This window comes from Muscardinus avellanarius (assembly GCF_963383645.1).
Source record: "Muscardinus avellanarius genome assembly, chromosome: 10".
Lineage (NCBI taxonomy): Eukaryota > Metazoa > Chordata > Mammalia > Rodentia > Gliridae > Muscardinus > Muscardinus avellanarius.
The window spans coordinates 96,580,700-96,605,299 of NC_137796.1; the positions used below are offsets into that span (position 1 = coordinate 96,580,700).

The window sequence follows — 24,600 nt, forward strand, 5'->3', positions numbered from 1 at the left end:
TTTGCTGTCGACCTAGATGAATGACTGTAGGCTGCTTAGTTAGTTTAGTGTCTTGGTTTCTTCAACCCTAACAATTAAGATAATAGTATTTATCTTCTGGGTTGTCAAGAAGATTCAGAGATGTGTTCAGTAAGTACTTAGCACAGGTCCTAGTAGACTGCACATGCTCAATAAATAGAAGCTCTTATCATAAGTTAAGCTATTACTACTATTATATTGCATTGGTGTGCTGCTTCTGAACGTAGCTAGTTTTTCAAGACACTAAATCTCAGATGGAGGCCCATCATGCCACGCACAAGGCCACAGGGCTCCTAACATCACACCAGGCCCTTTCTAATTCTTCACCTCCTTGGATTAGAATTGCTGTGGGGAGGTGTTTATTTGTTTGTTTTGATTTGTTTGGGTTTGGTTGGTTGGTTTGCGTTTTGTTTTGTAGTACACGAGGTTTCACACACAGTGCAGGAAGCCTGATCATAACCCCATTTCAGTCTGAACAGAATCTCAAACTCTTATACTACCTCATTTACTTCAAACACTATTGAAATTAATGATAGTGGCCTCTTAATATCCATAGGAAATTGGTTCCAGGATCCCCACAGATACCAAAATCCTTAGATGCTTAAGTCTTGTATATAAAATGGTGTAGTATTTGCACATAGCTATTGTCCTGTGTGCTTTAAATTCTCTATACATTACGTAGATTGCTGACTACAATATAAATTCTATATAAATAACTGTTGTATTGTATTTTTAAGGGAATAATGACTTGGGTCTGTACTGAGCATGTACAGTCTCTTTTCTTGAATATTTTTGAACCGCAGGTGGTTGAATCCCCAGATGTGAAACCCACAGATAGAGAGCTGACTAAATACACATTGTGGTTGAAAATACAGTGTAAGAGATAAGGAAACTCGGGTTATTTTGAAAGAATGGAGAGCCCAACTTTGAGGCTAGACGGGAAAGAAGAGAAATGAAAGTAATTTGGTGCTATGCAGTGCTCCCCAAAGGAACTCACAACACCTGTGTTCTGGACAGGTACTTCATGGAAAGAACACTAGATTCAGAGTTCAGGATAGAGTTCAAATTGTATCCATGCTGCTTATAAGTCATGCTAACCTGGGAAAGTTATGTATCTCTCATGGGAACATCAGTGATTTGGGGAAAAACTGAATTGAAAAAAACAGATAAGAAAGTATGCATAAAAAAAAAAAACTCAGTTAAGTCTAACTTCTAACTTGGTTTTGAAAGCAGTCATATGACAAGTATGTGTGTTTTAGTGTACGTATGTGTGTGAATATGTTTGCTCGTATTTATAATAGCATTGATGTTAGCTGTAACATTTAGAGAGGGTCTGTTGTTTAGAGTGACTAAACTCTCTGCATTTGCCCAGGTCTGAAATAGTTACCAGGACACAGAACTTATAGTATTATAATTAGAAAAGTCCAGCAAACTGGGACAAAATGGTCACCCTCCTACTATGTCTGAATTGTTTCAGACACATTATTCCATTAAAACTTCATGCCAACCTGATGAGGTTGCTATTCACATTTTTGCCATTTTACAAAAGAAAAGTTCACTTGAAGAGAACATGAAGTAATTTGTCCAAGCTGCACAGCTAATTAGCGAACAGGAAGCACAGGGTTGGAGTCAGATCTGTCTAACCCTAGATTCCAAGAACTGAACCACTGTGATCTGTGCTTTTAGACCTCTCCAGAAGTGTTGCGGTTTGAACTGTTGTGGTTTGGGGGAACTGTTCCCGGGGTCCTCTGTTAGTCTCTCGGAAACTGTTCCTGTACACCGTGGGTCCTTGTCCAGACTCCGGATAGATAACACGAGTCTGGACTCCTGCTGAAGACTTAAATGAGTTTATTATTCCAGAGTTAGAAATACAGGTTGTAACTGTTATGGCACCATTAGAAAGAGGGAAAGTTAGAGCTTAAAGCACTACACCACAGAGTGACATAGTGGGATGACCCAAAACAAAGTCACCGAAGATTCCTGGACACAGAGTATTCTTATAACCAACCAGTCTTCTGACCCAACTTAGATCCGCCCCAGATTGGTTGGGGGACAGCGCTGTCTCTGGCACAGACCCCCACACCTTTTTTGTCACACTCCAAAAAGTGTTGAGTTGCTTATCTGGAGTCTGGGATTTCCCCACATCCTTGAGGAAGTTTGCCTTTCTTTAGAAATGTAAAACGACCCTAGGCTCTTGGGCTTCTTCTATTCTGTTGCTAACTATTCTTTGCAAATCTGCAGCCCTTTCCTGGAAGCTCCTGGCTTTTTTTTTTTTTTTTTTTTTTTTTAACCAAAGATATATTTTGAAAATTGAAAATCTTTCCCAATGCTGGTACATTAATACATTTTGAAGCCTCTTCCCACTCTGTATTTCTGAGCCATTGCTCAAAGCCTTCCCATCTTCCTTTGTGTCGCCAACACTTCCTGCTGCCCAGCTGAGCCTTCAACAAAGCCAGTCAGCAGGACAGGGAGCTAGGTCAAGCCCAGCCCTGTGTGCACTGCGGAGGCTCCTCTTCCCCTTAGCAACAGACGCACATGGCTGGTTACCAGCCCCAGGGCCAGCTTACTGGTTCCATCCGTGTTAAAACTGCTAGGGAAGAGAGGATGGGAGAAGAGTGCCTTGCTGGCTGCTGGAGTCTTGTTTGGGAAAGTGAGTCCTCCCTCTTTTCTGTATTAATATGTAACTTTCCTTCAATTGTTTCCCCTACAGGGACCTCTGTGTATTCCAGGAAAACTTCAAAGAGAAACCCCACTCAAAGGAAAGGAAGCCGTGACTGTCCTAAACAGTAGGGACCGGAGCAGGAGTAAGCCTCAGAACCCCCATACTTCCCCTTGACTCTTGAGGTTCCCTTTCTCTCCTCTTCTACCAGGGAACTCTTCGGGGGTTTGAATTTTATGACCTCAGAGAGGCAGCTCTGTGAATGGAGCTTTCAGGGCCTCTGGAAAGTTCCATTGCCTATGTCACCCCTGTTATTCTGTAAGGAATTGTGGATCTTAGAGCAACTGGATAGAGGAGGAGCATCCCTGGAGAAATCGAGGGCGCTTTATTCATTTTTTAAATAGTTACGATTAGAGTGGACACCATGAACAACATGGACTGCTCATCACAGAAGGTAGGGGTGAATTTTAAGGCATGTTTCTTTTTTACTTGCATTTTCAACATGGAGGGAATTTGAGAGTATAAAGGAGGAGGGATGTTTTGATAATAGACCGATTGTCATGTTAGAGTCTCTTGACCTAGCAAGTGTGTTCATCTCATTTTTACAATGTGTTCTTTGACAGGTGATTTTCGATGAATTGGACTTTTGGACGTATTCAGGTTTTACTGTGAAAAGTTTAGAAATAGATACCTATTATTCCTTGTCCTTCCTTTCCAAGGCCATTAGGCCATATATTCTAACCAACCAACAACTTTTACCCAATTCTGATGACACATCAAAGTATTTTGGGAGCCAGGTATGGTTGTGCATACCTGTAATCCCAGTACTTGGGAGGCTGAAATTGGAGAATCACGGATTTGAGGACAGTTGGGCAACATAGAGAAACTCTCAGCAACCTAGTAAGAATCTGTTTCAACACACAGTTTTTTTAAAGGGAGGGAGGGTTGGAGGTAGCATGCCCCTGGGTTTAATCACAAGTGTGTGTGTGTGTGTGTGTGTGTGTATTGGGACACATCTGAAAAACATAGATTTTTAGTCACTACCCCCAAAAAGTCTGCTGTAGATTTGGAGTAGGGCCATGAAATCTATATTTTTAACGAGGACTTGACTGATTCTGGTATAGCAGAATCTGTGTACGCCATGTATACCCCAAAATAAGCCACCCCAAAGTAATAGTTCTATCAAATCTAGGTGTTAAAATCTGGGTTGTACAAGCCAAGATCCACTAGGTTCCCATTTGAAGTGCCCAGAGGAGCATTTAAAATGGAAACTATAAAATTAGATGTTTTGATAGTATCCAAGTTTGTGCAGTGAAATGAAACTCCCTGCAATTTACCAAAGGAGAGACTTACTTAAGCATTAATATTTTTAACAAACCAATTCATATAGCCAGGTCGTTCTTATAAGAACCTCTGTTTCCTCCCTTTGAAGGTAACATAAAGAATTCTTATTCAGGTATGGCCTAGAACCTCTCTTTGCTGTGTTGGAATTGATTTCTAGATTTGCTGTTCTCATACATGTTCCATTGTTTTTCTGTCCCATAGACCGAGATGTTTTCTGCTGCAGGGCATTTATGATATGTGTCTAAGTTTTGGAATATGTCTGTAAACTAACTCAAAGTTTAATTTGTTTCGGTAAGAGCTTCTCTTGCTTCTCGCTGTGTTCTGCAAAATGCTCTGGAATCGCTTCCTTCATAGCCCCGAGAATGGCTTATCTATTTGCATGATGTGGCATCTCTGTTTTCTACCCAGCACATCTGTCTCTGACTCAGCTGATTCTGTGTCTGTCCCTGCGATGACCATTTCTCAGTATGGAGAGACATAAATATAATTCAATCTTTCTTGAACCCCAAACCTATGGGCTTAGGTAGCCAAATATGAATTGGAGCCAGGGTATCTGTTGATGTCATTGAGTCTCTGTCTTTCTCCTTTTAGTGACCCTGTTTGCTTCTATGTTGGCGCTATTCTAAAGTAGAATACAGAATAAAGTCATCTCTGCCTCCTGTAGGCAGAGATGACTGCTGGAAGCTGTAGTCATAAACATTCTCACAGTTAGTGACCTAATGAAAAGAAAGTGTCTCTTTCTCAATAGCTCTAGTGAAAATGTCAAGAAATACTTTGATCAGCCCAGCTTGGGTCGCATGCTTATTTCTGAACCAATGGCTGCACTGAAGAGGATGGAGTAGTCTGGCTGATCAGACCTGCATCTAATGCCTTGTGTCAGAGCCGGGAGCTGGGAGCAGCCACATTGTACAACATGGTCTAGAACTAGAATAGAGCCAGCTGTGCTCACTGGGGCTCTATTTTACTTCTTTGGTGGGAAGAGTAACTTCCCAGTTGGTATCAGAGCTGACATGTTTTTCCCACACTGAATAGAAACATAAATGCCAAGACAGAAAGTCATTCCCACTCTTGTTGTAACTTATTGAGGATGTCCCAATTTTGTGGTACTTTTTTTGTTGCTTTTTTTAAATAAAGATTTTTATTTGAAACAGATTGAAAAGCTAGGCCAAAGGAGGAAAGCTTTCCACTGACCACAAAACTTTTTGTTTGCAAAGACAAAGCAGATAGCCTAACATAAATTGATGTATGTCTTACACCCAGGATCCTGAAGCAAATAATGCACGACTTCATATCCCTCAAAGTATTGCTGCCAAAACCGCCCTTGGATGGTGTAGCACCTGCTTTGGGTGGCCAGATTCCTTTTAATTGATCCTAGAAGGGTTTTGTTTTGTTTTTACTTTGTTTATCTTGTTAGTCAGTCTGACATATGGAAACTCTTGCTGGTGATTTTTCAGTTCTCAGATCCTTGAGACAAGAGCAGAAAGGCAGAGACAGTAATTTAAATTAACATTGTCAGCTGGGCGTGGTGGCGCACACTTGTAATCCCAGCATTCGAGAGGCTGAGACCCGGAGGATCGCGGTTCGCGGACAGCCTCAGCTATTTAGTGAGGCCCCCTGCAACTCAGTGAGACCCGGTTTCAAAATAAAGAATAAAAAAAAAAATAGGGCAGAGGGTGTAGCTCAGAGGTAGAATGCCCCTGGGTTCCATCTCCAGACCCGCAAAAAAAAAAAAAGAAAAAAAAAAGAAATTAACACTGCCAGTTCTGTAAAATGAAAGGAGCAGGGTCAGGAGTTCTCAGATGCATAATGTTTGAGGTAGAGATGAAGACTCCCTACTTTGAGTAAAGTTCCATTAGTGAATCTAACATGCCATACATTTTGAGGATCACTGAATTAGTCTACGAGGTCAGTGAACCCATTCCACGGTCTCAAAAATCCCATGCTCAGTATACATCTTTGTCTACAGATTTGCATGTTTTTATTTGATTTTAAGACTCTCAGCCTATTTAAAATAATTTTTCATGTAAGTGATATTTGCCATTTCCAATGTATTGGGGTACAGAGTGATCTGTATTAAATAGCCACTGACTAGCCAGGCATGGTGGTGTTCACCTGTAATTCCAGTACTTGGGAAGCTGAGAGAGGAAGATCATGGGTTCAATACCAGCCTCAGAATTTTAGAGAGACTCTCGCAACTGAATGAGACCCTGTTTCAAAAAAAAAAAAAAAAAAGTAAAAAAAAAAACAAGGAGGGGATGTATCTCAAAATTAAAAATGTTTCTGGGTTCATTCCCCAGTAGAAACAAACAAATACATTATAAAAGCTGTTGACTTAGAGACAAGTCTGCCTCTTATGTGGCTTAGGTGTGGTCTTACCTGTCATACCTGGGCCTTATTTTCATCAGCTAGAATATGGGTACAGAAAATCTCATAAGATTGCAAAGTGTCTGTCACATTATAATTTGGAATAATGGTAGATATTATTGCTCCCATTGTCTCTATTATTTAATGAGGTATATGCTTCAGGGAGGACAATAGGGATTAACTTGAGTCAGCACTGAGGGGTTGGTGGGGGATCTTGCATGACATTTTTATTTTATTTTATTGGTGCATTGTATTTATACATCATGATAAAGCAAAAAAAACATGTGTAGACTTAAATGCACACATCACCCAGCCATTCCCCACCCAGTCCCCACCCAACTCTCTCCCCATCCTTCCCTTTCATGCTTGGCTTAGTGGTCGACTATGATATGAATTAGTACATCATGCTCTTTAAAGAGTTTCCTTCTCCCCTCCTCCCATCCTCACAGTTAGGTTGCCTTATTTGCTCCTCTGTAGGATCTTCTTTTTTACCTGGAGTTCCTCCTATGACCCCTTTCACCTTAGCTTTCACATATTAGGGAAAGCATCCGATTCCTTACTTTTTGTGACTGACTAATCTCACTTAGCATAATGTCCTCCAGTTCCATCCATTTCCCTGAAAATGATGTAATTGAGTTTTTTCTGATGGCTGAGTAAAATTCCATTGTGTACATATCCCACAGTTTTGTAATCCATTCATCTGTTGATGGACATCTTGGCTGGTTCCATAGTTTGGCTATGGTGAATTGCGCAGCTATGAACATAGACACACATGCATTAATTTGGTAGTTTGGTGTCCTATCTTTTGGGTAGATACCCAGAAGTGGTATTGCTGGATCAAAGGGTAGATTTGTTCCCATTCTTCTGAGGATTCTCCATACCGTTTTCCAAAGTGGTTGCACTAACTTGCAATCCCACCCACAATGTCTGAGGGTTCCCCCTTCTCCACATCCTCGCCAGCATCTGTTGCATGACATACTTTGCAGGCTCAAAAAGTCCAGTCCATATAATTGTCTCATCTTACATGAGAATTGAATCCAAAACCACTGCCTAAGGTAAAAACCAGAGAGCCAAATGCCGGTGAAAGTCCTTTAGCCCATCTTTAAAATGTTATATTAGCAAAAACTTTTCATAAGCAGTTTTTTTTTTTGGTTGGTGGTACTGGGGTTCCTGGAAGCCCTTCTACCTCTGGGCTACACTCCCAGACCTATTTTTTACTTTTTACTTGGAAACAGGGTCTCTTAAGCCAGTGAGGCTGGCTTTGAACCTGCGGGATCCTCCTGTCTCCGCCTCCCAAGCGTGGGGATGACAAGCGCGCGCCACCACGCCCGGCAGGTCAACAGTTTTTCCTCCAGTGTTGGAACAATTGCAACTTCAGCCCCAGATGAAGTAGTCGTTTTACATATACAGACTCGGTCAAGACAAAATATACGTGAGCCTGGAGTGATGCTACATGTCCATAATCCCAGGTTTGGGAAACTGAGGCAAGAGGAGCATAGCTTCATGGCCAGACTCAGCAAGTTAGCAAGACCCTGTTTCAAAATACAAAACCAAAATAGTGCTAAGGATGTAGCTCAGAGGTGGAACATTCCTAGGTTCAATCCCAAATTCCACAAAAAAACAAAGTAACAAACAAATACTGGAAACTGCTCAGCACTGGAATCACTTTCACCTCTGCCCAGGAGAGGTGAAGAGGCACCTGGAAAGTGAGTGAGTGTACGAGACAAGGCTCACACCTACCTGAGGCTCACTTCCAAGTGCTCCCTGATAGAGTTGGGGGGGGGGCACAGACACCTGTGCTCTTTATTAAACTCACACAAAATATAATGCCGCCTGAGTACATTTCTATATGAGACATTGCGTATGTGAAATACAAGAGTCCATTTTTAAAAGTGATCCCCTTTTAATTACAACCCAGGACAAGGTACCTCAGAATTGGGGCTCTTCCTACAAGAGGGGCACCCAGACTGGCTCCTAGAGGGGAAGCCAAGGAGGAGATGCTAGAGAAAGACAGACTGATGAGTAACAAGTTGAAGTATATGCAGTGTATGGGGCTGAGAAGGTTGTTCTGCAAGCAGAACTCTATATCTAAAGCCTTCCTGGAGATGTCTTTAGTCCTTAACCAGCTTCAGAGGCCTGGAAATCTCTCCTAATTCCTGAAGAGTGTCATTGTTCCCATTTTCCACAGCTCTCCAAGAGTGACTCCATACATCACATGAGCCACTCGCAAGGGCGGCCAGAGCTGCCGCCTCTGCCTGCTTCTGCCAATGAGGAGCCTTCTGAACTCTACCAGGTACGCGCCCCTGCTGCCAGCCCTGCTCCTGAGAGGGCAAGGTAAAAACCACACCTTGCCTCTCCAGCTGCTCAGCAGGTAGGGAACAGTCAGACTTGACAAGTGGGATCGGTCACTTTGGTCCCTTCTGCCACCGGGAGAGCCTGCAACAGTGTGTGAGACAGAGCTTCGCGTTGTATGAGGACCAGGTAGACTGGCTTTCGCACTGACATGCTCTGTTGTTAAACCTCTCTGAACAGCTGCAGCTTCGATTGTAAAATGAGGGTAATTTAACCTTGCTTCCAGCCATGTTCATAAGGAATAAAGGCAGGCAATGTAAATCACTGACTTACAGAGTTATTGTTGAATGCCGGCATCCAAAATCTCTGGCCCGTGGCCAGAGACGTAAAATTGGTGTCTATCTAGTGAACATTTCCGCTGAGTGTGCAGAAAGCAGAAACGCAGCATAAGGCGGGTGAAGTTCCTTGTGTGAGCAGAGCCCAGGCTCACAGAGGGCTCTCTCTCATCATGTCTCACTATACACTCCTCCCTTTTAGACTGTCATGTCGCACAGCTTTTATCCCCCGTTGATGCAACGCACATCCTGGACCCTGGCTGTGCCCTTCAAAGAGCAGCACCACCACCGTGGACCCAGCGACTCCATTGCCAACAACTACTCCCTGATGGCCCGAGACCTGAAACTGAAAGACCTGATGAAGGCCCACCAGCCGGCCAAGAGTAATATTCCTAGGGAAAGGACCACTGAAGGCCTGCCCTCAGGTACTTGTGGCTGTGTGATACATTTAATGCGAAATGGGACTTGGGAGTGAAACTTCTACTCCTGGGCTCTAGTCCCAACTTGACTTCTGGCTGCAGCTAACTCTGAAAAACTTTGCAGAGCTTCACTCTCATAAATGAAATGAAATTATTTTAACTGCTAACATTTACAGATCATTTGCATATACCAAGCACTGTTCTGTACTTGTATTGATTGCTACATCATAAATCACCCCAAATGCTGTGCCTTATCTCCCAGTTTCTGCAGGTCATGAATCTGGGCATGGCTTAGCTGGGTACTTCTGGCTCACGATCTCTCATAAGTGTTCATTCAAGATGCCAGCCGGGGAGCCGGGTGTGGTGACACACGCTTGTAATCCCAGCATTTGGTAGGCTGAGACAGGAGGATTGCAGTTCATGAACAGCCTTGGAGACTTGGGCCCTTTGTAACTCAGTGAGACGCTGTTTCAAAATAAAGAATAAAAAATGGGGGTAGTGGTGTAACTTGGAATGCTCTGGGTTCTATCCTCAGTACTGAAAAAAAAAAGTCATCCAGGATCACAATCACCTAAAGGCAACTAGGGAGTGATCCTCTTCTAAGCACACTCATATTCTTGGGCTCTTCTTGGTGGCTGTTGGCCAGGGGCATCAGTATTTCACCATGTGACTCTCTCCATCAGGCAGCTCAAAACATGGTTCTGGCCCCTGTTGGAGTGAGGAAGAGAGCAAAACAAGGAAAGCCAGCAAGGGATAAAACACAGCATTTTAATAAACTTAATCTTGCAAGTGAAACCACGTTGCTTTTACCATACTCTAATTGTGAGAAATCACCAGGTCCAGCCCACACTCAAGGCGAGGGAATTACACAAAGGCATGATATCAAGAAGTGGAGTTCTTTGATGTCATCATGGAAGCTGCTTACCACAATACCTTATAGGTGTTACTTTATTTCATCCACCAACTACACATATATCTGCTTAATGATGTTCTTTGATAATTTTTGTTAGGTGTGTGTTAAACCTACTTAATCTTCTCTCTGTATCACATCCCATATTCTTTATTTTCCTCTCTGCCATCTCTGAGTGAATTCCTCAAAAATATCTTCCAGTTCACTAATTTTCTCTTCATCTCTTCAATTTTGAGGTTATCATAACTAGTAAGAGGTTTTTGTTCATTTTGTTTTGTTTTGATGACAAGACCTTTTAATTTTCAGACTTCCTAATAGGTTCTACTTGTGGTTTCTTCCAATTTCTTCTGTTCTTATAGTCATGTCCCTTTCAGTATCACTTGGAGGGCTTTTTCAAATAGCTCTCAAAAGTGTAATTTGCTTATTAAATGCACATACACATCTCTTGGGTTTCATCTTTGCATATTCCTGCTCCAAAGACATAGCAAACATTAAATACCCAAATTTGCTCACGATCATCATAATAGAAACCTAAGTTTGATGTTCTAATTGCTAATATCATGGTCATCATCTTAGTCTGTTTGAGTTACCATAACAAAGAAAAGCTTATGAGCAACAGAGATTTACTTCCCACAGTTCTAGACTCTGGGAAGTCTGAGCTGAAAGTACCAGAAGTTTCATTGTCTGGTGAGGGCAACTTCCTGATTCAGAGCTGGCTGCATTCTTGCTGTATTCTCTTACGTTGGAAAAGATAAAGGAATCTCTCTGAGTTCTCTTCTTTTAATGTCACCAACCTTTAAGGACCTCCCTATAAATACAATTACACTGGAGATTAAGTTTCAACATATGAATTCTGGGGGAACAGAAACATTCAGCCTACAGCAGTCATCATTTAACACATTTCTTACATAGTAATTAATTCAAAGATCGTATTTCCCCACATATATTTCCAAAATTGTTGATATCTGTGAATAACCAATGCTAATACCTCTCATATGTGTCCCAAGAATTCTAAGCCAAGTCAGTCTTAGAGTATAAACTTCTAACATGCTTTCTCAAGAACAAAGAGAGCCAGCTAGACAGAAGTCGCTAACTATCTGTTATTCAAGTCCTGGCTTGAGTTGATGTCTGCTTATTCATTAAAGGACATGTGTATTTGGAGGATCTTAAACATTTATTTGGAAACAATATTGATATTGCTGTATCATTTGAATTTTGTGAATCTTTCCCTTAATCACTGAGTTTATTGGCTCTCTTGTGTTTTCTCTCTCTCTCTCTCTCTCTCTCTCTCTCTCTCTCTCTCTCTCTCTCTCTCTCTGTCCCCTTCTCTTTTTGATACCCTGGGTTGAGCCCAGGGGCATTCTACCTCCAAACTCCAGCTCCAGTAGTTATATCTTTTTAAACAGGCTTTCCCTAAGTTGCTGAGAGCCTTACTAAGTTGCTTGAACTCCTCTCTTAAGGTGATATTTGGAGGTATTATACGTCTGGCTCCTGAGGCAGTATGAGGTTTGGTCCAGCTGTCATCAGCTTAGCCACATATTATCATGTCTACCCATCATGTGAATTGAGGGTACATGGACTGTATCTGCGTGACGGGCTGCTATCTTTTCAGCCTTACTTCAGTCCTGGAGACTGGTTCTAGTCCCACACATCATGGTGCATCTCGGGATTCTGTTACTCTCTAAGTATCAAACTCGTACCTATTTCTAACTACTTCTGCACTCAGAAGCTGTTTGGCTCTTACTTCACATTGTGTTTATCTCTGGCCTCATAGAAGAGCATCTTCTTGAATACTGCAATGTCTTTTTTATTTTTAAAGATTATTTTGAGCTGGGCATGATGGTGCATGCTTGAAATCCCAGTATTCAGGAGGCTGAGACCGGAGGATCGTGGTTCACGGATAGCCTCAGCTACTTAGTGAGGTCCTCTGCAACTTAGTGAGACCCTATTTCAAAATAAGAATAAAAAATAGTGCAGGGGGTGTAGCTCAGAGGTCAGATGCCCCTGGGGTTCCATCAAAAAAAAAAAAAGATTATTTTGACTACTATTATTGTTAGAAATATACTTAGAAGCTCAAAGTATGGACTCAAAATGTATCTTTACTAGGAATCTTTGATTCTCTTGGTGCCCTCAAAGTATCAATTTAATGTTATTATGTCTTTAACATTTCTCTACTACTTATTAAATTTCCCAAGGACAGAGCCTCTAGCAAGTAATGTCATCTAGTTAAAAATTAATAAAATAAGTTTTATATAATTTACTAAATTTATTTGTAGTTCCCTTCTATTTATTGTAGCTGATCATTTTTTTTTGCTTGCAGTTATTATATACTTGTTACAAATGATAACCGGGTTTTCTATTTGTGATCATCATATAAAATTTTCTTTAAAAATAAATGCACTATTGCTTCTTGGCTTTCTGACTAAAATCAAGTATAAAAATAAATGTGGTAAGTTTAAAAGTTTGACTCCAGCCGGGCGTGGTGGCGCACGCTTGTAATCCCCGCGCTTGGGAGGCGGAGACAGGAGGATCGCGCAGGTTCGAAGCCAGCCGTGCTGGTGTAAGAGACCCTGTTTCAAAAATATAAAATAGGTCTGGGAGTGTAGCCCGGAGGAAGGAGGGCTTCCAGGAACCCCAGTACCACCAAAAAAAAAAAAAAAAAAAAAAGTCTGACTCCATTTAAAGGGAAATATTAAACAATAATACACCTAACACTCAGAAAATAGGACATACAGTATAGAGGAACAAACTATTACTAGTTGTCACATGTTTTATCCAAGCGGAAGGTCCCCTCATCCCCATTTTACAACTAGGGAAGCTGAGGCCAAGAGTGATGAGGCCACTTCTCCAGGGTCACTCAGGTAATTAGTGATTCACATGGAACCAAATCCCACATCTTCTGAATTATCCCACCGCATCATGGTCCCTTCACTTAGTGTGCTCCAGGACCATCCCGAGTCACATTCCTATGTCTAAAGGATAGCCCAAGCCCAATGCCTGTCACTGATGCCTTTTTTCTCTACTCTTGAAGAACCTAAAAGCTCATCAGAGCCCAGCAAGAAGAAAATGAAATTCTCTTCCAAAGACAGAGAGAATCCTATCAGGTAAGGTGCCACTGTAGGCCCCAGAGAATGCAGGACACTGGGATGAACCCCAAACAGTGTGGTCTCATTAAAGCCACATTCTGCCAGGCGTGGTGGCGCACGCTTGTAATCCCCGCGCTTGGGAGGCGGAGACAGGAGGATCACGCAGGTTCTAAGCCAGTCGCGAGTGCTGGCTTAGGAGACCCTGTTTCCAAATAAAAATGTAAAAATAGGTCTGGGAGTGTAGCCCAGAGGTAGATGGGCTTCCAGGAACCCCAGTACCACACACACACAAAAAAAAGCCACATTCTGCTTCTTGGCTTCAAAGCATTTCTAGACACCCAGTGAGTGAGTGAGTGAGTGAGTGAGTGAGTGAATTAGTGAATGAGTGAGTGAGTGAGTGAATGAGTGAATGAGTGAGTGAGTGAGGAGTGAGTGAATGAGTGAGTGAGTGAATGAGTGAATGAGTGAATGAGTGAGTGAGTGAGGAGTGAGTGAATGAGTGAGTGAGTGAATGAGTGAGTGAGTGAATGAGTGAGTGAGTGAGTGAATGAGTGAGTGAGTGAGTGAATGAGTGAGTGAGTGAGTGAATGAGTGAGTGAATGAGTGAGTGAGTGAGTGAATGAGTGAGTGAGTGAGTGAGTGAATGAGTGAGTGAGTGAGTGAGTGAATGAGTGAGTGAGTGAGTGAATGAGTGAGTGAATGAATGAGTGAGTGAATGAATGAGTGAGTGAGTGAGTGAATGAATGAGTGAGTGAGTGAGCGTGCGTGTATGTGTGTGTTTCCCAATTGCCTTAATCCAAACTTTTAAGGCTCCAATTAAAAACAAATTAGCCAACTGAGCAAAAGCGTGGTTTATGCCATCTTTGAAGTACACACACATACCACCAGATGACACAAAGGGGAAGGGCTTCTACAGCAGAATCACGCTCACCAGGTTGAGGAAAGTAGGTCTGACACCACAGTCCCTCTGTGGAGCGGCGAGGGCTGAGCTGTGTCTCCTTTCCAGGGTCAAGTTTATCTGCAACACCTCAACCTCCACACCCACGAAGGAGGTAGATACATATTTGACCTTCCCAGGAAGCAGACCAATGAGTCCAGAGCAGCAGATTAATGTGATGTTACAGCAGGAGATGGAAATTGAAAGCAAAGAAAGAAAGCCGTCTGAATTAGACCTGGAGGTACCGTCTTAACTGCCCTCTTTCTCTCCATTTGTTAAGTATAACTCTTGACGTTGTAGTGATTGAAACTGGAGGAGGATAACAGAGTCACCTGCAAAGTATGTTAAGAATACCAAAGTCCAGACCACGTGCTATACTACTGAATGAGTGTGTGTGTGTGTGTGTGTGTGTGTGTGTGTGTGTTGTATGTGTGTGTGTGGTTGGCTGCAAGGTGAGCACACTGATCTATTAAGTCTCAGAAATTAGTGTCTTTGGGTCCTCTTAGGACATAGGTTATAAAATGATGGCCCATAGGCTAAAGTTGCCTGATTTAACAGAAAAAGAAACAGGATACTTAGTCAAATTTAAACTCCAGATAAACAATGAATAATTTTTTAGATACATATGTACCAATGTGTCCTATTTTATTTTTATTTTCTGACAACCCTATCATAAGCCAAAGAAGCATGTAGATGTGTTTTGAAAATGAGGGAAATATCCCATACACAGAGATCTCCAACCTCTCTTAAAAAAACAAAAATATTTGCAGCTGAGTTGTAGCTTCCTCTCTTAAATGAGAAGTATATTCTCTAACTGGTCACTGTCCTCACTGTTCTTTATTATTATTTTCTTATGTCCAGCCAGCTTTCATTTATTAGCATCATCTGCCTGGCTCTAGGTGAATATTTGAATTTCCAATCCCTATATTAAGAACAAAGCTTTAGGGCAAGCAGATTGTGTATTTATAGCATATAATAGAACAATAATAAAAACTCATGGTGACCATGTATTATTGAGTATATGTTACTGTCAGAATTCCATGCTAAACCCTCTGGCTACTTGAACCCACCCAAGATCTGGGTCCATCGTTCAGATGTGGAAATTGGGGAGTAGACTGAGTAGGCAACTTCCTCAAGGTCGCACAGAAAGAGACAAAGCTAAGAACTAAACCAGGTTTGGCTGTTCTCAAGTCTGCGCTCTTAAGAGCTACACAGCATTTCTCAAACTTGCCTGAAGATAAGAGTCACCTGGGGTGCTCACTAAACCCCCTAACTGCCTTAGGAGAGCCTGGGAGTCTTCATTTAACAAAACCCCTACTCCCTGAGCCCCCCCAGGTATTTCTTAAGATCAGGGAAGTGTGGCAGCACTACCCTATGCAGATGATCCTGACTTGGGGTGGTTTGACTCAAGACTTCTTGGCTTTATGATGGTATGAAAGTGAAATTGGAAATCAAACTTCTGATTTTGAGTTTTGATCTTTTCCTGGGCTGATGATATATGGTCTGATGTTCTCCTGTCATATTTGGTGGTGGCAGCAAGCTCGGCTCCCAGTCAGCCATGCATCCACAGTGTGCTGTGTTGCTGAGCTGAGGTGTTCTGTAGTGCATTTTCAACTTATGCTATCCATCTAAGTCAAGGAGCATCTGGACAAGCTGCTTCCCTTAAGAGAGAAGTGAGCTGCAATTTCTGGCACCAGGCTCTTCTGTCCACAGACAATGGGATGAAGCTCAAATTTCAAACCTCTTTTCCAAACTTAGCACCTCTCATCCCTCTGATGTGTTTCCTTCTCAAAGCCACCAACAGCTCAGAGGCAAGCCCTGCATAAACAGAATTTCCTGGCATGCCCAGGCAGCATTGCACATTATTGTTTAGCATGTTGGCATTGCTTTCAAAACTCAAGAGTTTATGGTTTTATTAGAAACACCATCATAAGTGTCACTCAGAGTTTGGGGACACTTTCTCCACTGATAGAGACAAGCTCCAGATCAGAGTGCTTTGCAGAGCCGGGTGTGGTGGTGCACATTTGTAATCCCAGCATTTGGGAGGCTGAGACCAGAGGTCGCAGTTTGCAGACAGCCTCAGCTACTTAGCGAGGCCCTTCGCAACTCAGTGAGAACCTGTTAAAAAAAAAAAAAAAAAAAAGAACTAAAAAATAGGGCTGGGGGTGTAGCTTGGAAGTAGAATGCCCCTAGGTTCCATCCCTAGTACCGGAAAAAAAAAAAGTGCTTTGCAGAGGATCATTGTTGCTTAGAGGGGTGAATTATTTTAGTCCATTTAAAGGGATTGTCACTTCTCTTTCTAAAGGTCACCAGAGAGCCGGGCGTGGTGGCGCATGCTTGTAATCCCAGCACTTGGGAGGCTGAGACAGGAGGATCGCACAGGTTTGAAGCTAGTCTCAGCTACTTAGCGAGGCTCTCAGCAACTTAGTGAGACCCTGTTTCCAAATAAAGTATAAAATAGGTCTGGGAGTTTATCCCGAAGGTTGAAAGCCCCCGGGTTCCACCGCCAGTAACACACACACACAAAAGGTCACCAGATACGCTGCTCCCACCCCTGGCCCCTATACTCATTCCTAGTAGCATGACATTCGACAAGTCCTTTGTTATTTCCCCTCCCAAATCTCTCTGGCTGTGGTTGAATCTCCCAGAGTTGAGGGGAAGCTTGCCAATGATCTCATTGCAGTGGATGCGAAGTGGCAGACCCAGAGAGCAAGGCTGTGGCAAGGAAAGGGCGAGGATAGATGTTGTGTGTACAGGCTCCCTTGGCAACTGATGGGTGGGGCAGGTGAGCACCATTACCCAATCATGATCTTATTCTTGTTGGTGGTTTATTTATGGAAGAGATACTATTACTATTTGACCAATGGAATTCAAAAAGATATGATTGCCCCTGAGGAGGATGAAGTAATGATTCGGATTTTAAAGCTGATTTCGAACTCGCTAATCATGAGTCCAGACCTGGAACCACTGCTGGGTGACCTTGTGGAAGAGAAGGAAAATGACTATTACAGTAGCCTCATGAAAAGCATTGGTAAGGCCAGGGGCAAATGGGCAGGGGCCTCCTCCATGGAGGGCACTGGTTTTCCTATCACTCTATCAATTGTCATTCTATTTCCACTGAATATGCTAAAAGACCTTGTTTAACCTTTCATTCAAATATTCCACTCACCCCCACTACAATCACTAATGTCTACACCACCACTTCCCACACTTTACTGAGCATCTGTATAACCTGCCGATCTTATTAAAAGGTGGATTTTGATTCAGTAGATTAGCTTCTGGAGCAGAGCCGGAGATTCTAACAAGCTCCCAAGTCGCTCAGGTATGATCTGAGCGACACTATGGGTAGCAAAAGCCACTCCAACTTCAGAGCCTAGCTCAAGGCCTACCTCTTCTCTCAAATATTTTTTCTTTCCTTAAAGTGGTCCCATTTTTTTTTTTTTTTTTTTTGCAGTCACATAGCACTTCTTGTCTCTTCTTCCAGCTCATTCTGCTTTCTACATTCTCCTGTGCCTTTATTTCTCCACAGTTAACACTGGGGTTGTCATTTCATTTCTTATGGGCCTGTCTCCTTTGTTGGGCCATTACCTTCTGAATGGTAATGGATAACCCTAGTACCACCAAAAAAACAAAAAAAAAGAAAGAAATTAATTGATTATTAATGAGGTATCAGCAATATTAGTGGATGTCATACAAAATGCTAGATATCCTCATGGGACTCAATCCCAGGTTCAAAGTGCTCCAAATTATAAAGCTACATTCCTTCTTACTGTGAAATATTTTCAGAAAGAAAGCACACACCAACAACTTCCTCAATTGGGTTATACTCAAGGGATTACCCAGAACCTTGCAAATGGAGGGACTTTTCCCAGTGAAAAGGGACAGAGACTCATTTGCATTCTAGGTGTTGACACTAAGAGCACAGGATGCTCAAGGACCCTGCCTAATAACAGGGTGTTTGCCCTCTTGGTCCTAGTTGACTACATCCTCATGGACCCAATGGAGAGAAAAAGGCTCTTCATCGAGAGCATCCCCCGCGTGTTTCCTCACAGAGTGATCCGCGCCCCTGTTCCCTGGCACAATGTCTACAGGAATACCAAGAAGTGGAATGAGGAACATTTGCACACGGTGAACCCCATGATGTTGAGCCTGAAAGAGCTGTGGTTTGAACAGTAAGAAGTGTCTCCCCTCCCTTTCTGTTCCCTTTCTCTATTGCTTCCACACAAAAGCAAACCTCTCAAGCAGGGCACAGTAGGAGTAACCCCTGCCTACAGTAAAACAAGATGAATAAAAATCCTAGACCAAAAGTGCATATGAATTATGAATGAGGACTCCACACGCAGGCCTAAGTGGCCCTCCTTTGTGCTCCCAGGGCACCCAGTGCCCGTCTCTAAGCACCGGGGCTTGCTTAGAGAGAACACACTTGGAGCTAGTCGGCCCAGGTCACAATCCTAGCCCTGCTGCTTCCTAGGTAGTATGAGTGTGCTACATCATTCCTCGGTGTCTTCTTTTATTTTTCTCTAAAATTGTGATAATAAAAGTTTCTACCTCAAAGGGCTACTAAGAGGAATAAAAAATACATTTAAAGGATTTAAAATAGTGTCTGCTGTATCTTAAGTACTCAGGTAGTGTTAATTCACCCTTACCTCCATTTTGTTATTTATTGCCCTAAAGTGTAACCGTATTCTATCTCTCTACCTATGACATATATGGACTTCTGAGTCTTATTTCTTTATGGAATGCAGCCAGAAAGCTGTGGTCTCTTAGTTATATTTATCAGTGGCTAAATTGGCCACAAGAATTATAGGAGTGTGGAGGAGGAGGCAAGAGAAGAGTCACTTTTTTCTGTTTTTATTTTTTTTAATTGAGATGTACAGTTGTCTATCACTATACACAGAAGATTGGTTCTAGAAAACCTCCCCCACAAAAAAGTACAAAAATTCACAGATGCTCAAGTCCCTTATAGAAAATGGCACAGTATTTGTACATAACCTAATACTCTCTCGTATACTTAAAATCATCTTCAGATTACTTCTAATATCTAGTACAATGTAAATGCTATGTATAGTGCCGTTATGTTGTATTGTTTAGGAAATAATGACAAGAAAAATGTTTGTACATACTCAGTACAGAAGCAATTTTTCCCAAGTATTTTCCATCCATGATTGGTTAGATCCATGCACGTAGAACCCATAGATATGGAAAGCCAATGGTAATTCACATCCCATAGGATTCACACCTTTAAAGTATGCAGTGAAAAAATTAATAAAGTACACAGTGCAGCAATTGTTATGTATTCACAAGTTCATGCTATCCTTACCACTATCTAATTCAAGAATATTTTCATCACCACAGAAAGAAACTTTGTACCTATTAATAGCATTCTCTACTTTTCCTTCCCCTCAGCAATCGCTACTCCATGTCTACTCTGAACATTTCATATAAATGTAATAATACAAAATAGGGCCTTTTGTGTCTACCTCCTTTCACTAAATATAATGAAATCCTCACAGGAGAGAAGAGGTAGGGCAGTGGATTTTGGGTTCCAACCAAGGCAATCCTCTACGTTATCTTAAATAGCTCACCTAGAGGCCACCAGAGCCTGCAGTGAAGCTCACTGGTTAATGAAGATGGTTTTTTGTTTGTCTTGTCCTCTGTACCTCCCCTGTTGGAAAGAACTTTGGATGGTCCTTTTGAGCCAAGTTCCCAGCCAACCAAATGCCGAGTTGGTGGCAAAGCCCCACCTGAGGAGAGAGGCACCTAGGAAGGCTCGGTAAACACCTATTGAGTGCACTCATCTATCTCCTCTTTGCAGGAGATTTTTTGGACTAGCCGCTCCATCCTCGGACTAACAGATTTTTAAGATATAATGAGTTTACTCTTCCTCACTTTCTTCTCGTTGAAAAATGAAAGGATATTCCCTTTAAGCCTGTCTTATTTAAATCTTTATTAGTCTTTCGGCTTAGGGAGTTTCTTCCTCCTTTTCTCATGACAGATTTAAAGACCTCAGGTTTGTTCGGACAGCAGAATTACTGGCAGGAAGACTACCTCTTCAACCTAATGAATTTGAGAATGTGATCCGGCAGCACTGCATGGAGGCGCGCCAGATTCTCTTCAACAAGTCAGTACCTGGCCTCGGAATGGGGCTGCATCACAGCATCCTAAGGACTGAAAACTCTCTAGAGCAAAAGGAGCTTCCCATTTGGGGTTGCACAAAGCCTGTTGATTTCCTACTCACATCCTCTGTGCTCCTCCTTCCTTATTCCTACCCCCCGTCAGCCTCATGGGCAACTGCTCTGGACTCTTTCTCCCGGCCTCCCTCAGCCTATTTGGAATTCTCTTATCACCATGCTTTGTGAGGATATCACTCTCATTTCCTCCCTCTGAATCCTTTAGGCTTCAGTGGGTGATAGGAAAATGTGCTTGAAGGATTTGTATTCCAATAGTTGATATAAACAGTCTCCAGGTTCCAAAGTTAGGGTTTTTTTTTTAAATTTAGATAATTTTTCCCCTTTACAAATGCATTCAGGACTATATCCAGAACAAGATAAATGGTCTTCTGTAAAATTATAGCTATCTGATAATGGGTTTTATCACAAAAATATATATGTCTTAGTTGGCTGCTCAGTCAATATCTTAATAATTTATAGCTACGACTATTATGAGTTCTCTGATTGCTAGAGTAGTACTTTTCTAGCAATCAGAGAAGAAACATAATAGGATAAAATAGCCATTAATTCCCACTGGAAAGCAGGAATTAGAGGAAGTGGGAGGAAAGGAACAATGAGGTATCCATTTCTTCTCTTTGCTGTCTAGTTTCCACTCATACCTCTAAGCAGCTGCTGCCACACTGGAGTTCTCCCAAGTTGACTTCCTCTTCTTTCTCTCATCCCCCCAACAAAATCTAAATAAGGGGCCAGGTGCCTACGGAAGAGGCGATTATTGGACAGAACATTCCAATTCTTTATGTCCTTTGACTCTGACCTCTGGTTATAATGAAGTAACTGCAAACTTAGCAGAACAAGATCCTCTCTGTCCATTTAAGTATGGTCAGTGGAAAAATAAGGTCTCACTTCAGATCTTATTTTCTACCGGGAAAGGGGTGCTGTGGGTAAGATGATCAGGAATAGGACAGGATCAGTTTGAAAGACTGCGTAGTGGGAATCAAGTCACCTGCCTCATCACAGTGTGTGTGGAAGCAAAGAGGGCTTCTCAGAGCCCGAAAGCCTCGCCTGGATGCCCTCCTATCCTCACAGGTGGATCCCCACCTGTGCCCAGCTGTTCATCTCACAGAAGGAATACTGGGTCCACTTTGCTCCCAAGAGTGACTATGACTCCTCTCGAAACATTGAGGAATATTTTGCTTCCGTTGCGTCCTTCATGTCACTCCAGCTCAGAGAGATGGTCATCAAGTCTCTTGCAGACCTCGTTTCCTTTTTCCTGATACACAAGGTATGTGGGGATCCCCACTCGGCCCGCTTGATGGAAAATAACTCAGGTAGTTAGAACTGGGATTTCATCACACATGGCCTCAGCTGTAACACAGGCTAAAAATAAAATTCTGGATTTGAACGCAAAATGGATGGTTAAGAGTTTATAAATATTATGTTTTTATTTATTATTATTATTATTTATTATTGGTGGTACTGGGGTTCCTGGAACCCCTTATACCTCTGGGCTACACTCCCAGACCTATTTTATTTTGGGAAACAGGGTCTCTTAAGCCAGCACGGCTGGCTTCGAACCTGCATGATCCTCCTGTCTCCGCCTCCCAAGCGCAGGGATTACAAGCGTGTGCCACCACACCTGGCGCTAAATATTATGTTTTTAAATACACTTTAAGCTTTCAAGAGATAATTCTCCACTACAGTACTGGTAAAAAAAAAAATCTAGAGAAGTAGATAAGTTGTTAGGAAAATTTTAAGAAAGATTACATAAAATGGAATACATACTTTATACAGTATGGGAGACACTTTTTGTCATCTCTGGATAAAAAAAAAATTTAAGAAGGTTTGTTATCAACATTTGGCCTGATAATTAGAGACTATAGTGTGTATTCATTGATGATAGTAACCTTGGTCTTTGAAAGGGAAACCTCTCCAAACAAAAATCTTTATTGACATAATAACTTTCTTCATGAAACTGCTTCAGTGAAGGGAAAATAAAAACTTAAAGCACAAAGTCCGTTTTTTTTTAAAGTATCATAGCATCCCCCTCATCTTTTTTTTTTTTTCTCTTTCTCTCTTTCTTTTTGGTGGCAGTGGGGATTGCTAGAGGCATTCTACCTTTGAGCTCCTAAGCTACACCTCCGGTTCCATTTTATTTATTTTTTTATTTTGAAACAGGGTCTCATTAAGTTTCAGGGGGCTTCACTAAATTGCTGAGGCTGGCCACAAACCTGTGATCCTCCTGTCTTAGCCTCCCAAGTACTGGTATTATAAACATGCGCCACCATGCCCGATTTCATGTGCATATTTCACTTTAAAAAAGAGTAATGAAAGTCTTAAATTGCCTGGTTATAAAAGGTTAAATTCCAAGCATTTTTTCAAATAATGTAAAAGTGAATAATTGACCCTTTGCTAAAAAATTTATAGAAACCAATGCTGCTGAATTTTCTCTGCAATGTTAGTTGTCTAAAGAGACCACTGTATAAATGCCATTATAAATATCTTACTTCGATAAGCAGAAGAAACCAAGATGTAGAAAGAAATCTCAGTCTAAAATTCCATGCCAAAAAAATTAAAGTTTATATGTCTGAAGGAAGGTGAAATTTGTATTGATACACAGTACATGTTTAATAAATGTTTATCAGTTTTCCTTAAATAGATCTACAGATCTCTAAAAATCAACTACTTGGACAAGTCCTTTATAGCTGGCGAGTGGAAATTTCATTAGGCACCATATTTTATGAAATTTCTTATATTCCTACCTTTTGTAAAAAATAAGAAATATCTTCATGTTAATATTTCTGTTGTAGGAAGGTTGATGTCTTGAGTGTCTGAAATAGACTGTATACTCATATGCAATGCCATTTGGGGTATTAATATTGGATTTAGTCAATACATTTCATCAAACACCTACTATGTGCTAAGTACTATCTTGTATATTTTGGAGGAGAGAAATGGATAGGACATAGATCTCACCCTCAAGGTTATAATAGAATAGAGAAGAGAAGATGCTTATATGAATCTCTGACAAAGATAAAAATAAAATACCAAGAAAGAAATGGAAATATGGAAGTTCAGAAGTAGTGGAGATTTTACCCAGGGAGGGAAAAGAAAGGCCTCTGAGAGAAAGGGACTTTCTCATCATGTTGAATAACAAGAAAGATCTTGAAATTACAGTGCAGGATGTACTAAGCAAAATAAACAACACTGAATAAAAGCTTTGGAAATGAGAGAGAGCATGAGCTCAGGGTGTGGTGGGCTAAACCCAGCCCATATTTTAAACAAGAACCGTATATGGTACCATTCACTTTTTTTTTTTTTTTTTTTTTACTGGTACCAGGTAATACTGAATGCATAATGTTCAGTTCCTTAATTTTAGAAGAGCCAATTTTGTGACATTTGTCATACCTTGTATCTCCCAAAGGATGGAAATGATTTTGAGGAGCCCTACCAAGAGATGGAGTACTTTATGCCACAGCTAATCATGATCAAACTTGAAGTCCATGAGCCCATTATTGCCTTCAGTCCACCTTTCGATGACTGCTGGGAAATAATAAAGAACTCATTCTTGGAAATTATTAAGAACTCCAATGGGATCCCCAAGGTATACTATTCACTTAATCATTCATTTGTATGCATATTCACTTACTGAATAAAATACGTCAGTGTGATTTGTAGAAGACACAGTCAATATAATACTTAGCTAGGGAGTTTTACTTTGGGAATGTATCCTGAAAACACTATCCTTGTTCCCAGAAAGATGAGATGTCCATGCATTTTGCTTCTAAAAAAAAAAAAAGCATTAAGAGTTGTTTTTGAGACAGTATAATCTTCATGATGACAACCTCAACAAAGTAGATGTGTCCCAAGCCACATCCACCTCGCATTAATAATTCATTATGCATTGGTTGCTGTGAACTTGCCAAGAATGTTTGTGAAACAGCATCTGATTTCATTTTGAAGTTCCATTGGTTTTTTGTTTGCCATTGTAAGCTTCCAGGGAGTAGAACCTTCCCTTCCTGGCCCAAGCCCTTTTCAGGGTAGAATTACTCATCAAATCCAGATAGTT

At 41.5% G+C, this 24,600-nt stretch overlaps 1 protein-coding gene across 1 annotated transcript in view; it reads left to right on the forward strand.

Annotated features, from left to right (window-relative positions):
* Window positions 1-3,095: 3,095 nt before the first annotated feature.
* Window positions 3,096-24,600, forward strand: part of DNAH3 (dynein axonemal heavy chain 3) — a gene marked incomplete at its 3' end in the record, with an annotated part of 165,802 nt that continues 144,297 nt past the window's right edge. Inside the window, exons 1-10 of the mRNA XM_080704314.1 lie at window positions 3,096-3,131; window positions 8,574-8,678; window positions 9,215-9,437; window positions 13,373-13,445; window positions 14,434-14,605; window positions 17,206-17,395; window positions 18,341-18,536; window positions 20,360-20,485; window positions 21,621-21,816; window positions 23,956-24,135. Of these exons, the coding sequence (XP_080560440.1) occupies window positions 3,102-3,131; window positions 8,574-8,678; window positions 9,215-9,437; window positions 13,373-13,445; window positions 14,434-14,605; window positions 17,206-17,395; window positions 18,341-18,536; window positions 20,360-20,485; window positions 21,621-21,816; window positions 23,956-24,135 (1,491 nt within the window). The 5' untranslated portion in view covers window positions 3,096-3,101. The remainder of the gene's footprint in view (window positions 3,132-8,573; window positions 8,679-9,214; window positions 9,438-13,372; window positions 13,446-14,433; window positions 14,606-17,205; window positions 17,396-18,340; window positions 18,537-20,359; window positions 20,486-21,620; window positions 21,817-23,955; window positions 24,136-24,600) is intronic.